The 18,216-nt window shown below is 48.5% G+C and overlaps 1 protein-coding gene across 2 annotated transcripts in view; it reads right to left on the bottom strand.

Moving 5' to 3' along the window:
- Tuft1 (tuftelin 1) overlaps positions 1 to 18,216 on the bottom strand; it is a 46,981-nt gene extending 28,765 nt beyond the window's left edge. Inside the window, exons 1-3 of one of the 2 annotated variants that reach the window (XM_045138249.1) lie at positions 18,104 to 18,216; positions 2,261 to 2,335; positions 1,739 to 1,840 (exon numbers count right to left, since the gene is read on the bottom strand). In XM_045138249.1, coding sequence (XP_044994184.1) covers positions 1,739 to 1,840; positions 2,261 to 2,335; positions 18,104 to 18,163 — 237 coding nt within the window. In that variant the 5' untranslated portion in view covers positions 18,164 to 18,216. The remainder of the gene's footprint in view (positions 1 to 1,738; positions 1,841 to 2,260; positions 2,336 to 18,103) is intronic. The other variant, XM_045138250.1, reaches the window with a different exon arrangement.

The raw sequence follows: 18,216 nt of genomic DNA, 5'->3' as shown, positions 1-18,216 counted from the left end.
ATCACGTGCATGTCCATCCACCACATACATAAGGTCACATACATGTACATACACCATACACATCCAAGCAAAATTTAAAAAAAAAAAAAAAAACACCAGAAAAAGTACATACATTTGTCAGGCAATAGAGAAGGTATTAACAATGATTACATTGATAGAATTATAGATTCTTTTGCTTTCTCCAAGGGGCATACAAGTACTTTAAATAAGAAAAATAATTAGCCAGGCATGGTGGTGCACGCCTTTAATCCCAGCACTTGGGAGGCAGAAGTAGGAGGATCGCCGTGAGTTCGAGGCCATCCTGAGACTCCATAGTGAATTCCAGGTCAGTCTGAGCTAGAGTGAGACCCTGCCTCAGAAAACCGAGAGAAAAAAAAAAAAAAAAAGAAGAAGAAGTAGGGTCTCTCTGGGCTGGAGAGAAAAGTACTTGTTTGCAAAGCCTGAAGGCTTCTGCTTGACTTCCCAGTACCCATATAAATCCAGATGCACATGGTGGCACATAAATCTGGAGTTCTTTTGCAGTGGCTAAAGGCCTTGGTGTGCTCATTCTCTCTCTCTCCCCCATAAATAATTTTTTTTTAAATTCTGGAATTGGGCTGGAGAGATGGCTTAGAGGTTAAGGCATTGGCCTGCAAAGCCTAAGAACCCAGGTTCAATTCTCCAGGACCCTCAAAAGCTAGATGCACATGGTGGCACATGCCTCTGCAGTTTGTTTCCAGTGGCTGGAGGCCATGGAGTGCCCATTTTCTCTCTTTCTCTCCCCCTCTCTCTCTAATAAATAAATAAATCTTTTTTGGAAATTCTGGAATTAACAGTGTTGACTGCACCATGATGGTTACACAACCGTATAACTACATTAAAAACCATCAAATTGAAGATCATAACTGGGCCTACTTTCTTTCTTTCTTTCTTTTTGTTGTTGTTTTGTTTTTGTTTTTGTTTTTCGAGGTAGGGTCTCACTCTAGCCCAGGCTGACCTGGAGTCTCAGGATGGCCTCCCACCTCTGCCTCCTGAGTGCTGGAATTAAAGGCATGCACCACCACGCCCGGCTTATTTTGTTTTTTTGAGGTAGGGTCTTGCTCTAACCCAGGCTGACCTGCACTATGTAGTATCAGGGAGGCCTTGAGCTCATGGCGATCCACCTACCTTGGCCTGTGATTAAAGGCGTGCACCATGATGCCTGGCTCTGGGCCTACTTTACCATATGTGAATTACATGTACATGTATTTTTAAGAAATATTTTATTTATTTATTAATTTATTTATTTGGGAGTGAGAGAGGAAGATACAGATAGAAAAAAAGACAGAATGGGTGTGCCAGGGCCTCTAGCCACTGCAAATGAACTCCAGAGGCATGTGCCCCCTTGTGCATCTGGCTTACGTGGGTCCTGGGGAATTGAACCAGGGTCCTTTGGCTTTGCAGGCAAACGCCTTAACCACTAAACCATTTCCCCAGCCCTCTACATGCATTTTTAAAGAGTAACAACAACAAGAAAAAAAGTTAAAATTCCATAAGCACCCATCACCCCATTCACTCCCATGCTCGGGGCCAGCTTGCAGCCTAAGTCAGTAGCACAGGCTCGGGCCTCTTTCTGGGAGGTGAGTAGGAACTAGCATCTCGAACTAGCATCTCGGGTCTGGTCCGTCATGGTCCAAACCACAAGCTCCCCTGGCAACACCCGGCTGCCCTCTGCCCTGTCCTTGCAGGGCACGAAAGGAGGAGAAAAGGTGAGGCTTACCTTAATGATCTCTTCATGGCCATCGTTGGACTCTACCAGTTCTGAAGCCAGAGAGTGACCAGATGAGTGGCCGGACACCATGGCGTAGGTCTTTCTGCCCACCTGCCGGAGGAAGATGAGAGAGAGAGACAGTGGGGGAGAGAGAGAGAGAGAGAGGCTCAGAAACCATGCAACAGGCAGGGTCTAACACCCCTTAGCCCAGGCAGAAGACCTTTTGAGGACTAAAGAATGAAGCGTCACTTTGGTTTTTCCTCCATCCACCACTCCCGGGACCCTCTAGCGTGGGGCCATACGGCAGCAAGAACGCAGGGCAGGGCACATCAGCAGAAAACTCAGGTTAGTTGTCATTTTTAGCGAGGGTCTCCCCGCTGCGTCAAGCAGCCCGCAAGGCTGAGCTCGGCTAGGCATGCTGGGAAAGGGGGTGCTCTCAAGTTTTGCAGCAAATAGGGGGGTTCCGGGCGACCCTGGGAGTGGGGTGAGCAGCAAGGGGGAGGAGATCTGGCCCACCAGACACCTCGATACCTTCTGGGCTATGTGCTCAAGTTCATCTCCTGTCAGTTCACTCGGCAGAGCCAGCCTGAGAATGTCCACGCTGCCCTAGTGACGACAATGACAGACACGACAACCTCTCACGTGACAGTCCGCGGGCAGGAACTACCGGGCCGAGGGGCGCTCTTGCCGGCCTTGTTATCTAACGCTAACTCTCAGACAAGGAGAACCGCGGTCACGGAGGCGCCGCAGCCTCCCCGGCGTCAGGCCATGTTCCCGGCCGACAACCCTCTCGCCCCTGCGTCAGACGCTACACGTCTCGGGGTCCTACGCGGCTCTAGGGGAGCCTCTCTGGCTCTCAGATGACAGGCGGCCTGGACTCTCTTCCCAGACAGAGAGAGTCTGTCCCTGGACTGCTCATCTCCAAGCCAGAATTTTGTTTGCTTGCTTGTTTTTATTGAGGCTAACCTAAAATTCACTCTGTAGTCCCAGGCTGGCCTCGAACTCACAGCGCCCCTCCTGCCTCTGCCTCCCAAGGGCTAGAATTAAAGGCAAGCACCGCCACACACGGCTTCAAGCCAGAAGTTCTGTTTGTTTGTAACAAGGGTCTCACAGAGCTCAGGCTGACCTCCTTCCTACTCACTCTGCAGCTGAGGATGCTCTTAAATTGTTGATCCTCCTGCCGCCACCTCCCGAGCGCTGGGATTCCATGGAATGCCACCCCACTCGACTCACAGAGCCAGAACTTCTGCCCCTGTCATGTCGTTAGTTACTGAAGCCCTTCTCAAGACTAAGATATCACTTCTAAACCAAGGTATAAGAAAGAACCTGCAAGCCTGGTGTGGTGGCGCACGCCTTTAATCCCAGCACTCGGGAGGCAGAGGTAGGAGGGTCTCACTGAGTTCGAGGCCACCCTGAGACTACAGAGTGAATTCCAGGTCAGCCTGGACCAGAGTGAGACCCTACCTCGAAAAATTGAAAAACCGAGAAAAGAAAAAAGAAAAAAGAAAGGACCTGAATCCCGAGGGGACAGAAGGATGCACCTACAATTCCAACATGCAGGAGGCTGGGGCAGGAAGCCTGAGAGTTTGAGGCCATCATAGAGGACACGGCGAGACCCTGTCTCAAATATATGTGTGGGCTCGAGAGGTGGCTCAGCGGCTAAGGCACTTGCCTGCAATGGCTTATATGTACAAAGTGGTGCATGCACCTGAAGTTCATTTGAAGTGGCTAGAGGTCCTGCTATGCTAATTCTCTCTCTAATATATATATGTATACATACATATATGAATCTAAACCTTGTCGGACGTGGTGGCACACGCCTTTAATCCCAGCTCTCAGAAGGCAGACGTAGGAGGATCGCCATGAGTTTGAGGCCACCCTGAGACTCCATAGTGAATTCCAGGTCAGCCTGGGCTAGAGTGAGACCCTACCTCGAAAAACCAAAAAAAAAAAAAAAAAAAAAAAAAAAAAAAAACCTTGTGCTAGATGTGATAACACACGCCTTTGATCCCAGCACTTGGGAGGCAGAGGTAGGAGTGTTACCGTGAGTTCGAGGCCACATAGTGAATTCCAGGTCAGCCTGGGCTAGAGCAAGACCCTACTTCAAAAAAAAAAAAAAAAAAAAATCATGGGGACAATTAAAGACCCAAAGGGGAGGGGAGCTGGAGAGATGGCTTAGTGGTTAAGGTGCATGCCTGCAAAGCCTAAGGACCCCAGTTTGATTCTCCAGGACCCACGTAAGCCAAATGCACATGGTGGCACATGTGTCTGGAGTTCATTTGTTGTGGCTAGAGGCCCTGGCGCACCCATTCTCTCTCTCTCTCTCTCTCTCTCTCTCTCTCTCTCTCTCTCTCTCTCTCTCTGTGTGTGTGCCTCTAATAAATAAATAAATAAAATCTTTAAACAAGAAAAAACCCAAGGGGGAGCCAAGCATAGTGGTGCATACCCTTTAATTCCAGCACTTGGGAGGCAGAGGTAGGAGGATCACAGTGACTTTGAAGCCACCCTGAGACTACATAGTGAATTCCAGGTCAGCCTGGGCTACAGTGAGACACTACCTTGAAAAAAAAAAAACACAGAGAAAACCCGCAGGGTTAACTGAGTATCTCGTAGGCTCCTTCCAACTCCCACCACGTGACAGCAATGAGGTTGGAGCACATCCTCTCCAGGCAAGAAAGGGAAGATGGACGCTCCTTGTTTGTTTCTCATTTTCCTGACATGAGTAGGCACCAAACGCAGGGACTTGCCCATGCTAGGCAAGCACTCTCCCACTGAACTCTATACGCCCCGCCTGGAGACAAAATGCGTGCTGGGCTGCCCGAGGATGAAAGTGATTTTGAAGCGAGGTGTTATGGTTTAGGTCTGCAATCCCTGCCCTTGGGCTGAGGCAGAAGAACTGCTTTGAGTTCGAAGCCAGCCTGTGCTACACAGTGAATGCCAGAACTACAAAACAAGACCTTTCTTTTCCAAGCAACAACAAAGAAATTTAAAAAATGAGTGGGGGAGACCTTGAAGTTATCTGGTCTGCCTCCACGCCCCACCCAGGAACATAAATTCCACTTAGCGTTAAAAGATTTAAAGGAACCTTCCTAACATTCCAAATGTCTACAGAACACATCCTTCCAACTTCATGGAGAACAAATCAGTCTTTTGTGGGATACTTAATCCTTGCTGTGGCCAGATCCTTAACTCTTAAGGGTTCTTATCTGTCCAATGGAAATAGTACCTACCTCAAAAAAAAAAAAAAAAAAAAAAAAAAAGAACAAAACTAAATGCTCGGGCTGGAGAGGCGGCTTAGCGGTTAAAGCGTTTGCCTGCAAAACCAAAGGATGCCGGTTCGACTCTCCAGGACCCACGTAAGCCAGATACACAAGGGGGCACATGCATCTGGAGTTCATTTGTAGTGGCTGAAGGCCCTAGCGTGCCCATTTCTCTCTCAAATAAATAAAAAAAATTTTTTTTTAAAAAAAAATGCTCATGCTGAGACTACATAGTGAATTCCAGGTCAGCCTGGGCTTGAAAAAGGAAAAAAAAAAAAAAAAAAAAAAAAAACTACACAAAATGGCCTGGATATCCATGACCTCACAGTGCCTGACACTGCCTACACAAGACCATCATAATAGGAGGAAAAGATCATGACATCAAAATAAAAGAGAGACTGGTTGAGAGGCAGAGGGGATATGATAGAGAGTGGAGTTTCAAAGGGGAAAGTGGGGGGAGGGAGGGAATTAACATGGGATATTGTTTACAATTATGGAAGTTGTTGATAAAAAAAATAAATAAACAAAAATAAGAACTAAACATGCATCCAATCTATAATACCAGCACTCAGAAGGCTAAGGCAGGAAAACGCCAAGTTCATGGCTAACCTGGGTTAAACAGTGAGACTATGAGTCAAAAAATAAAGAAAGCCGTTAATCCCAGCATTTGGGAGACAAGAAAATAATGAAAAAGGCCAAAAACGGCAACTCTAAGAAGAAATGCGAATGGCTCATGAAGACATGAAGAATGCTTGGCTGGTGTGGAGCGATCCTGAGAGGCTCGGGTTCCAGGCCAGCCTGGACTGGGAGAGAACAGTAGGAAGAGAGGTTGAGGAGAGGAACTGGGCATGTTGGCTCATGTCTATAATCCCAACAGCAGGGAGACTGGCAAATTCCAGGCCAAGCCTGGAGAATTATCTAAAAATACAAACTGGGCTGGAGAGATGGCTGAGTTAAGACACTCGTCTGTGAAGCCTAAGGACCCAACCAAGTTCGATTCCCCAGTACCCATGTAAAGCCAGATGCACAAGGTGGCGCATACATCTGGAGTTCATTTGCAGTGACTAGAGGGCCCTGACTCTCCTGTTTTCTCTTTCAGTATTTTTTTCCCCAAATTTTTATTAACAACTTCCATGATTATAAAAAATACCCCATGGTAATACCCTCTCTCTCCCTTCCACTTTCCCCTTTGAAACCATTTTCTCTTTGTATCTGCCTCTCTCTCTCTCTGTGTGTGTCTCAAATAAACAAATATTAAAAAAAAAAAAAAAAGATGAACCAGGTATGATGGTGCATGCCTTGAGTCCCAGGACTTGACTGAGGTAGGAGGATCACCATGACCTCAACGGCAGCCTGGGGCTACATATGGAGTGAGTTCCGCTAGGCTAGAGTGAGGTCCTGCCTCAAAAAATAAAAAATAAAAAACAGACTGGAAAATTCAAATATGCACTGGGCTTGGTGGCACACGCCTTTAATCCTGGCACTTGGGAGGCAGAGGTAGGAGGACCACTGTGAGTATGAGGCCACCCTGAGACAACAGTGAATTCCAGGTCACACTGGGCAAGACTCTACCTTGGAAAAAAAAAAAAATTATTTATACATATAAATCTCAGCGGGGGTAGGTGTGAGTTCCAGCTGATATCTACAAATCCCTTGGGCCCCTGTTTTCAGTCTGTAGATTTAGGGTGATCATACTCAGCTGCTCACATTTTAGGCAGGGTAGGGAGATGTGTGTGAACACTATGAAAGCGCTTTGCGAACCATAAATCACAAAGGCGAGGCAGTAGCTTTCATAAGAAGCTCAAGGGAGCCTTGAGGTGGGAGAAGAAGCAAATGGTCTAAATGAACCTGGTGAAAAATCCTGGGCGCTGCCTTGGCGCCCACCACTCCAGAACCGGAGGAAGAAGCTACAAAGCCACGGGATCTTGCTGCGCAACTCAAACCCGGGACTAAGGACAGAAAACCTAGGGCTCCTCCTCTCTGTGCCCTCTGAACCTACAGTGATCTCAGGGCTTCAGTGAGCAGGTTCCAGGGAGCTTTAGAAACAGCTCCCGAGGACTGGACAGATGGCTTAGCAGTTTAAGGCGTTTGTCTGCAAAGCCTGAGGACCCAGGTTCGATTCCCCAGAACTATGTCAGCCAGATGCACAAGGTGGGCGCATGTGTCTAGAGTTTGTTTGCAGTGGCTAGAGGCCCTGGAGCACCCATTCTCTCTATCTGCCTCTTCCTTAAATAAATGAGGTAGAGGTAGGAGGATCGCTGTGAGGCCACTCCGAGACTACATAGTGAATTCTAGGTCAGCCAGGGCTACAGCAAGACTCTACCTTGAATAACCTAAAAGGAAAAGAAAAAAATAAGAGAGAGTACAAAGGAGCCCCCCCCCCCCCCGCCAGCACCAAGCAGATGGGCACTGCCAGGCCAGATGGGCAGTGGAGCCTTCTTCTCCAGGGAAGAGGACAGCAGTAATCACAAGGTGAGCAGCCTCCAGCCTCATAAACACTCCGGGAGAAGCCCAGCTACCTCCAAATTACAGCAGCCTCTCCACTGGGTTCAAACAGCTCTCCTGTGTGACTCACCGTCAAAGAAAGGAGGGGGTAATCACATAGCTAAGGGCTTAGAGATCAAGAGGCCTGGCAAGCAGAGGCGATAGGAGATAAACAGGCAGGCCCCAGGGGTTCTCACACCACAGGCTTCCAGAAAGGTGCAGGATCCCTTGGGAACAAGGCGTTTGGCCCAGCACCCACTCCTCGGGCTTCTCAGGGATCACTAGCTAGGAGGTCCCAGGGCAAGATTCTTCCTAAGGTGAAGTAAGGGAAGTAAAATGAGTCTCTTGAGCTTCCAGCTCAGTACCGAGAATCCTTTTATTATTATTATTTTTTTTTTTTTTTTGAGGTAGAGTCTCACGTTAGCCCACGCTGACCTGGAATTCTCTATGTAGTTTCAGGCTGGCCTCGAACTCACGGTGATCCTCCTGAGTGCTGGGATTAAAGGCATGATCTACCACAACTTCAAGAATTTTTTTTTTAATTTTTTTTAATTTATTTATTTATTTGAGAGCAACAGACACAGAGAGAAAGACAGATAGAGGGAGAGAGAGAGAATGGGCGCGCCAGGGCTTCTAGCCTCTGCAAACGAACTCCAGACGCGTGCGCCCCCTTGTGCATCTGGCTAACGTGGGACCTGGGGAACTGAGCCTCGAACCGGGGTCCTTAGGCTTCACAGGCAAGCGCTTAACCGCTAAGCCATCTCTCCAGCCCAACTTCAAGAATTTTTCATCCTCACCCCGCAGCCACTTTTCCATCAGTCTGTTCCTCAACCCGCCTCCCTCACCCTAAACACACACGCCCTCTCAAGGGCTATAGGACTAGCACCCTCACTTTGCCCACTCGAAATGGGAAATGCCACATCCTCCTGGCACTGGCTTCTACGAGGTCAGGAAGAAGAAAGCTCCGTAAAGTCACAAAACAGGGCCAGGTGGTGTGGCTGGGTGCCCATGCTTTTTAACAAAGACTGCCAGCCTATGTGCCCACAGGTTTCCTGCACTACCCTGCCTTCTGCTGGGCTCTCTTGGCCTTTGTTGAGCAGAACACAAAGCCACCAACCATTACCTTCCTTCCTCCTCACAAACATGCCAACCAAACAGGTGCTTGCTTTTTCTCTGGCTCCCATCCTGGAGGCAATAGGCTGTACAAGCTCCTGGCACAGGGCTGCCGGCTGACTGGCAAGGCAGTTCTGTGGGGTTAGCTTCTCATCACGTGCCCACACGAGGGTCTGCCAGCAAGTGTGTCTACAGAGGGGAGCTGCCAAACCACCTCCCTGAAGGTGCACCCTGCTACTGAGCCAGTCCCTCTACCCCCCAGGACTCCTGTAGGAGCCCAGCCAGGCATGAATGAAGGGAATTCCTCAAGACCCTTTCTGGCCCAAGGGTGGCAAAAGACTCCAGGGCTCTAGTTGCTAATCACCTGTCTTGAGACACATACACACACACACACATATATATATAAATACATTTTATATTATATTTAATATATGTTAAATTAATATAATATATTATAAATTATATGTAAGTTTTTATATATTATGTTGTGTTTAATATATATATTATTTATTAGAGATGGGAGGGGGAGAGGGAGAATGGGTGTGCCAGGGCCTCCAGCCACTGCAAACGAACTCCAGACGCATGCACCACTATGTGCATCCGGCTTACATGGGACCTGGAGAACTCGAACCTGGGTCCTTAGGCTTCACAGGCAAGCACCTTAACCGCTAAGCCATCTCTCCAGCCCAGTCCTGAGACTTGTTTCTGCGCGGTCGGGCCCTCCCTTCGCCCATCATCTGCACCCTACCCTGCCGGATGCCCTCTGCTCTGCCTGCCTCTGGCAGCCAAACTTAAATCTGGGCCACCAGCCTTCTGACGCATTTCCATTCCCCCAACTAAACCTGGCCACCTGCAGGAAACAAAGGCTATTTCATAAGACAACACTGTGACCCAAAGAGACACGAACCATAATTATCAGCAGGGGAGGAAGCTCGTCCCGCCCGCCCGCCGGAGCATACACGTGTCTGTCCTTGACCGAAACCACCAGGCACACACCTCCCTCCACCCCGGAGAGCTATGGGCCATGACGGGGCTACATGCCTGCTGGATTGCATAACCCTCAGCTCTCAGATTCTTCCACCCCTGGCCAGGCAAAAGCCCAGCATTCCCCACATTCCTTGCAGGCTTGGAGACATCTGCTGCCTGATTTGTAAAAGTCAGAATTTGGCAATGAATGGGGAGGAGGAAGGGATGGTGTCAGGAGAAACTTACGGGCGGGCGGCCGAGTCCCAGACAAGTCTCACGACTGGGAGAAGCAGTCCTCAAACTTGCGAGATTCCTCCACCCGGGAGTTTCTTCCCCACCCAGGTGTCCCGTAGCCAAGCCTGCTCTAGGTTTAGAATTTGCCCAGTCCATTGGAGTAAATGGCACCAATGACTGCAGGTCAATCCCCTATTAAAATGCAAATATTCTTGCCCAACAATTCTCAGACATTTCACTCAAGAGAAAAGAAAACATGGGAATCAAAAAATTAATTTAGAACTTGAGAGGCAGAGGTAGGAGGATTGCCTGTGAGTTTGAGGCCACCCTGAACTCTCATGGTGAATTCCAGCTCAGCCTGGGCTAGAGTGAGACCCTACCTGGAAAAATAATAATAATCTAGGACTGAAGGGATGGCTTAGTGGTTAAGGCGTTTGCCTGGAAAGCCAAAGGACCCAGGTTCGATTCCCCAAGACCCCTGTTAGCCAGATGCACAAGGTGGCACATGCTCTGGAGTTTTTTTGCAGTGGCTGGAAGCTCGGGCACGGCCATTCTCTCTCCCCTTCTCAATTAAATATATATTTATATTTATTTATATTTATATTTATATAGAGAGAGATTGATTGATTTTAAAAAGTAAAATCGGGCTGAAGAGATGGCTTAGCAATTAAGGTACTTGCCTGTGAAGCCAAAGGACCTCCGTTCAATTCCCCAGTACCCACATAAGCCAGATGCACAAGGTGACGCGTGCATCTGGAGTTCGTTCGCAGTGGCTGGAAGCCCTGGCATGCCCATTTTTTTTTTCTCTCTCTCTGCCTCTTTCCTTCTCTCAAATAAACAACAATAAAATATTTAAAAAACAAATAAATAAAACTGGGAAAGCCGTGCGTGGTGGCACACGCCTTTAATCCCAGCACTCGGGAGGCAGAGGCAGGAGGATTGCTGTGAGTTTGAGGCCACCCTAAGACTACATAGTGAATTCCAGGTCAGCCTGGGCTAGAGTGAGACCCTACCTCGAAAAAACAAAACAAACGAAACAAAAACCTGGGAAGTCAAGAAAGATGCCAGGGGGGCGTAGCTCAGGAATGTTCAGTGAATGCACAAGGTCCGAGCTCAATCCTTGGCACCTCTAGTGCTGGTATTTTCTCCCGTGTGGTTTTTGTGCTGGGGAATGTAGCCCAGTTGGTAGGATATCTGCCTAGCCAGTGGGAAGTCCTGGGTTGGATCCCCAGTAGTGCATAAACTTGGCATGGGAATACACCCCTATCATCCCAGCATGTGGAAGGTTGAGGCAAAAAGATCAGAAGTTCAAAGCTGGGACTAGGAAGATGGCTCAGTAGTGGATCAGTGCTGGCCAGACAAGCCATATTGACGCTGCGTACCCCAGTGGAATGGACTTGAGTGGGCATCCTGGCACTTGGAAGGCTGAGATAGGAGGATCGCCATGTAGCCTGGGGCTACAGAATGAGCTCCAGGTCAACCTGGGCTAGAATGATACCTACCTCAAAAAGAAAAGAAAAAAAGGCTGGAGAGATAGCTTAGCAGTTAAGGCATTTGCCTGCAAAGCCAAAGGATCCTGGTTTGATTCTCCAGTACCCACGTAAGCCAAATGCACAAGGGGGCGCACGCATCTGGGGTTTGTTTGCAGTGGCGTGCCCATTCTCTCCCTCCCCCCATCCCGCCCCACCTCTTTGTCTCCCTCAAATAAATAATTAAAATATATTTTTAAAAATTCACTGGGCATGGTGGCGCACACCTTTAATCCTAGCAGTCAGGAGGCAGAGGTAGGAGGATCTCCATGAGTTCAAGGGCACCCTAAGACTACACAGTAAATTCCAGGTCAGCCTGAACTACAGTGAAACCCTAAACACACACACACACACACACACACACACACACACACAGCTGGGAAGATGACTTAGTGGTTCAGGCACTTGCCTGCAAAGCCAAAGGACTCAGGTTTGAGTACCTAGGACCCATGTAGCCAGATGTACAAGGTGGTGCATGCGTCTGGAATTCCTTTACAGTGGCTGGAGGCCCCTGGTGTGCCCAATCTCTCTCTCCCTCCCTCTCTCTCTCTGCCTTTCTCTCTCTCAAATAAATAAATATTTAATTTTTATTTATTTATTTATTTGAGAGCGACAGACACAGAGAGAAAGACAGATAGAGGGGGAGAGAGAGAATGGGCGTGCCAGGGCTTCCAGCCTCTGCAAACGAACTCCAGACGCGTGCGCCCCCTTGTGCATCTGGCTAACGTGGGACCTGGGGAACCGAGCCTCGAACCGGGGTCCTTAGGCTTCACAGGCAAGCGCTTAACCGCTAAGCCATCTCTCCAGCCCTAAATAAATATTTTTAAAAAAGAAGAAGAAGAAGAAGATTTAAGACATTCCACATTGGCCACTGACCTACTACTACACACATGCACCACAGCACAGCACACACAGTCACCATAGCAAGAGACTGTCCTGGGGTAGACGAGACCTTGCCTCCAAAGAAATAAAAGCCGAAATAAGATCCTACCGGTGTATGGGTGTATGCCTATAATCCCAGCACGCAGGAGGTGGAGGAAGGAGGATTCGGAGTTGAAGTTTATTCTCAGCTATATATCAAGGTTGAGGCCAACCTAGGCTACATGATACTCTGCCTCCAAAAAATTCAAGTTATATGTTTTCTTTTTTTCCCCCCATTGGTGCATTCACTCTCTCCTTCCATCTCTCTCCCTCCCTTCTTCCCTCTCTACCTCTCTCTCCCTCCCGCTTGCTCTTTCCCTCCTTTCTCTCTCTCTCTCTCTCTCTCTGGCCCCTAACAATAAAATCTTAAATTTCTTGACCCCTGGAGTGGCGGCGTACACCTTTAATCTGGGCACTCGGCAGATTGCCGTGAGTTCGAGGCCTCCCTGAGACTACACAGTGAATTGCCAGAGCAAGTGCCTACCTTGAAGAAACAAACAAAAGCACCTTGGAAGGAGGGAGGAAGGAAGGGAGAGGATCAGTCAGAGATCACCAGGGCCAGTCTAATGCACTGCTTCCATTGGGAACGACTCTTGGGTTGTACTCTGGAATCTTTTTCTCTTTTTCTCTCTTTCTCCCCCTTCACTGGCCTGTCTCTCAGGACTGTCAATCAAGGCAGGGGCAAGGGGACACTGGCACCCTCTCCCTGGAATCTTGGGCAGAATGTTAAAAAAAAAAAAAAAAAAAAAAAAATCCAAAGTGGCTGGACGCACTAGGAAGTAGAAAGCACCCATGATTTCCTTGCACCTACCCAAGACCACAGGACTGCCTTGGATCAGACGTTTTCTCTTTTTTCCTTTGGATTTTCAAGGTACAGTGGCAGAAGCCTCCAACCACGGCAAACGAACCTCAGGTGCACGCACCACCTTGTGTATCTGGCTTCACATGGGCCCTAGAGAGTCAAAACTCAGGTCCTTAGGCTTCACAGGCAACTGCCTTAACCAGTGAGCCATCTCCCCAGCCCAGGTTTGGATTTTTTTAAAGCTTTCCCTTAGATTCTGTGCTCAATTCCTTTCTTTCTAATAAATGCCTTTTTTAAAAATTTATTTATTTATTTGAGAAAGAGAGGAGGAGAGAGAAAGAGGCAGATAGAGAATGGCACTCAGGGCCTCCAGCCACTGCGGATGAACTCCAGATGCATGTACCACCTTGTGTATCTGGCTTACGTGGGTCCTGGGGAATTGAACCTTTGGCTCTGCAGGCAAATACCTTAATGGCTAAGCCATCTTTCCAGCCTCATAAATGTCCCTTTTATTTTCCTCAAGCTAGCTAGAGTTACTTTCTTTTTTTCTTATTTATTTATGCATTTATTTATTATATGTGTGTGTGTGTTTACATGCACCAGGGTCACTTACTGATGCTGCAAAAGAACACCAGAAATACCTGATGTATACATCCTTTTTTGTTTGTTTGTTTTTCTGAAGTAGGGTCTCACTCTAGTCCAGGCTGACCTAGAATTCACTATGTAGTATCAGGGTGCCCTTGAACTCACAGGGATCCTCCTACCTCTGCCTTCCAAGTTCTGGGATTAAAGGCGTGCACTACCACACCTAGCAAATTGGTTTTCTTTCTTTCTTTCTTTTTTTTTTTTTTGGATTTTAGAGGTAGGGTCTCACTCTGGTTCAGGCCAACCTGGAATTAACTGTCTCAGTCTCAGGGTGGCCTCAAACTCTCGGCGATCCTCCTACTTCTGTCTCCCAAGTGCTGGGGTTAAAGGCATACGCTACCATGCTCAATATACACCACTTTCGCATCCAGCCTTAAGTGGGCCAGCAGGCTTTGCAAGCAAATGCCTTTAGCCACTGAGCCAAATCCCCAACCCTACATTTCCTTTCTGTTGCTTCTTATACGTAACAAAAGGAAGTTAATGCAAATATCTAATACAAACGAGTTTAAGATTTACTTGTACTTTTATGTGCTATCAATGTAATTCACAAATCTAGTTTTCAAACAAACATTTTTGACCAAAACAAAAATACCATCTAGTAAAATAAATAGAAACACATAAAACTGAAGCAAAAATTTTACTTAACAGACTACCCTTATACTCTGGGATTGTTAAATTCTAATTATTTGTAGATTTTATTATATATGTGTGAGTGTGTGTGTGTGTGTATTAGTTTTTCAAGGTAGGGTCTTGCTCTAGTTCAGGCTGACCTGAAATTCACTATGTAGTCTCAGGGTGGCCTCAAATTCACTGTGCCCCTCAAGTGGTGGGATTAAAGGCATGTGTCACCACACCCGGCTTTTTTATTTTAAATGTATTTTATTTATTTATTTATTTGTGAGAGAGAGGCAGAGAGAGAAAGAATGGGCCCGCCAGGGTCTCCAGCCACTGCAAACAAACTCTAGATGCACATGCCCCCTTGTGCATCTGGCTTATGTGGATCCTGGAGAATCAAAACAGGATCCTTTGGCTTTCCAAGCAAACACCAGCACTGTTTTTCTAGGTAGGGTCTCACTCTAGCCCAGGCTGACCTGGAATTCACTATGGAGTCTCAGGGTGGCCTCAAACTCATGGTAATTCTCCTACCTCTGCCTCCCAAGTGCTGGGATTAAAGATGTGAGCCACCACGCCTGGCTTTGTGTTTTTTTTTTTTTTTGTAGTAGTAGGGTCTAGCTGTAGCCAAGTCTAACCTGGAATTCACTATGTAGTCTAAACTCACAGTGATGACCCTACCTCTGCCTCTGGAGTGCTTGGATTAAAGGCAGGTGTCACCACACCCGGCAGATCTGCAGTGTTGTTTTTTTTTTGTTGTTGTTGTTGTCGTTGTTTTTGTTTTTAATATTTTTATTTATTTGAAAGAGAGGATGGACACACCTGGGCCTCTAGCCATTGCAAACAAACCCCAGACACATGTGCCGCCTTGTGCATCTGGCTTATGTGGGTACTGGGTGAATAAAACCTGGGTCCTTAGGTTTCATAGGCAAGCGCCTTAATCACTGAGCCATCTCTCCAGCCCGAGGCTCCTGATACCTGGTGCATTTGTGTTCAAACCAAAACCAGAAACAATCCAGTGTGTGTACTGGCCACACTTCCCTGTCCATGTGTGAAGCACTAAGGCCCAGGGCCTGTTGATGGAGAAACACCAACATAGTCCAAGCTCCTGACACCCACAAGAACACTATAACCATCTAAACCAACTGCCAGGTTCACAGGGAAAATAATAATAATAATAAATCTGGGCTGGCGAGATGGCTTAGTGGTCAAGGCATTTGCCTGCAAAGCCAAAGGATCTCAGTTCAACTCCCCAGGACTCACGTAACCAGATGCACAAGGGGGCACCTGCATCTGGAGTTCATTGTAGTGGCTAGAGGCCTTGGTGTGCCCATTCTCTCCCTCCCTCTCTCTCTCTCAAAAAATAAATAAAATATATTAAAAAAAATAAATCTGTTTACTTGTTCACTCACACACTTTGCACATGCACTGAGGTTCATGACAGGCTTCTGGGGACTGTCCAGAGTCATAAATTTTAACTGCAGGCTGGCTCAGAGGAGAGGAATTCAGGACAAAGCCTGTCTCCTGACTGATTGATCATCTCCTCCTCTTCCTCTGGAGCCCAGGAATGTTTCCAACACCAAACCACACCATGTCATTGCACTCCCTGCTTTGGAGTAAAATAAGGCTCAAGGCCAGCTCGTCCCCCCTTTCCTATAAAGATCTCCAGTTATGGGCTAGAGAGATGGCTTAGCAGTTAAGGCATTTGCCTGCAAAGCCAAAGGGTCCAGGTTCGATTCTCCAGGACCTACTAAGTTAGCCAGATGCACAAGGGGGTGCATGCATCTGGAGTTCGTTTGCAGTGGCTAGAAGGCCCTGCCGCACCCATTCTCTCTCTGCCTCTTTCTCTGTCAAATAAATAAGTTAACTAAATTAAATATTAAAAAAAAAAAACATATCAGCCGGGTGTGGTGGCGCAAGTCTTTAATCCCAGCACTCAGGAGGCAGAGGTAGGAGGACTGCCATGAGTTCGAGGCCATCCTGAGACTACACAGTGAATCCCAGGTCAGCCTGGGCTAGAGTGAGACCCTACCTTGAAAAACAAAGACAAAAACAAAAACAAAAAAATCTCCAGTTATGTCTGGGACTGAATTCCTTACTCACTAATTTCCTAACTTCTTTCTACCTCACCAAACAAGCCACAGAAAATTCAAGGGACAGTAGTGGATGACAATTCATTCTTAACGCTGCCATTGTGGTCTTAGGTGTCCTTCTGTCTACATCAAGCTAAAAGGAAGTCCATCACCTCTCACTTGTATTTATTTCACACCTTTTCCCTGTCCCAACCGTTCCAAAACAGCAAGAGCATGCAGTAAGACTTGGAACTGGCAATAAGAGATGCCCCTCCCCCCAATCTCCTCAGCATTCCATCGATGGGGGAGAAAACTGGGGGACCTGGGTTTGGCAGTGGCAAGACTTATAATGTGGCGGAAATACTCATAATCCTAGGCAGAAATGCAGAGGGCACAGTGAACAGAATTAAGTGATCGTCTGTAATCTAAATTTCAACCGAGCACCTACTCTACAAATATTCTTTGAAGAGCCACATAATCCAGCGGGGACGTGCTGAGACAGGCACCGGTAAGGGAACAATATGGTTGGGAGCCGGCTAGGAATACAAACTTCCCATCCCCTTGGCTCCCGCTCCACTCTCATCCACGACAGCTTGAAGCGGATGAAATGGTACACTAATGGGTCAGGTTCCCCAGCATAACCTAGAAAACACCCAGGGCAATTATCCGCCTTTGCATCCGGAGAAGAAAGGTCAGGTGGCAGGAGTGGCAGCGCGGGCGGGCGGGCGCAATGAGGGGTGCCGGGCATTGACCAGCCTGCCCTGGAGCTCGCTGCCCCTCTTCCCAACCCTCATCCGATCCAGAAACCCTCCTGTGGGTTCCCTTCTCAGCCCGGACTCCGAAGGACCTCTTTCATCCATCTGGAGACGGATGCAAAACTAATAAACTGTCCCAGGAAGCTATGGATTGGAAAGGGGGAGGGGAGCAGAAGAGGTAAAAAACAAATAAATAAATAAATAAATAAAAAGTAAAAATAAAATAAGATAAAGGAGACAGCCGATCGTGGTGGCGCACACCTTTAATCCCAGCACTCGGGAGGCAGGGGTAGGAGGATCGCCGTGAGTTCGAGGCCACCCTGAGACTACAGAGTAAATTCCAGGTCAGCCTACACCAGAGTGAAACCCTACCGCGGAAAAAAAAAAAGGGAGCAATCCAAGCGAGGGGACTGCCAGGTGAAAGGTTCGATCCCTCCATCCCTCCACTGACCATGTCGGAGTGGCTGGAGACCATTCCTGCGGACTTCACCTCCCCCCCCGCCCCCGCCCCCCAACGCTTGATCCAGGTCGCCCAACGCGCCAGAAAAATTCCCTAACAAAAAGAGCCTCCCCGAGGTCATCCAGGACCCACAGAAAAAGCCCAATTCTCCTTGGACCCATCCACGACACCGGGCTGCGACGAGCGACCTTCTCCGATCCAACCAGGCTGCCCGAGGGACGCGCCCTGACCCTCGGCAAAGGCCAGGGGACACCTCGATCCTGGACCTCCTCCCCGCGCTTCCATCTCGGCCCCGCACCGTCCCGCACAAGGTAAAGGACACGGGAGAGCAGAGGTCCGCGGAGGGCTGAGCGCACCCGCCCCGAGGAGCCCCGGAGCCCGGCCTCGGGGTGATGTCAGCCGGGTCTGCGCGGGGCACCGCATGGGCTCGGGGAGGGGGGTCCAAGGCTGGAAACCGAGCCCCGGGTCGGGGAAGGCGGGATGAGGGCGGCGGAGGAATTGGGGGGGGGGCGATGCCTTACTGAGCTCTGGTCCTCGGGATGCACGTCCACCAGGGTACCCCAGCTCCGCGTCCCGTTCATCGTCCCCCCCGCCCCCCAGGAGGCAGACACTCGCGACCCGCCCGGCCGCGCTG

This window comes from Jaculus jaculus, chromosome 19 (assembly GCF_020740685.1).
Source record: "Jaculus jaculus isolate mJacJac1 chromosome 19, mJacJac1.mat.Y.cur, whole genome shotgun sequence".
In the NCBI taxonomy this organism is placed as follows: domain Eukaryota; kingdom Metazoa; phylum Chordata; class Mammalia; order Rodentia; family Dipodidae; genus Jaculus; species Jaculus jaculus.
Note: the sequence above shows the minus strand (reverse complement) of the source record. Positions and strands in the feature narration are given on the sequence as shown.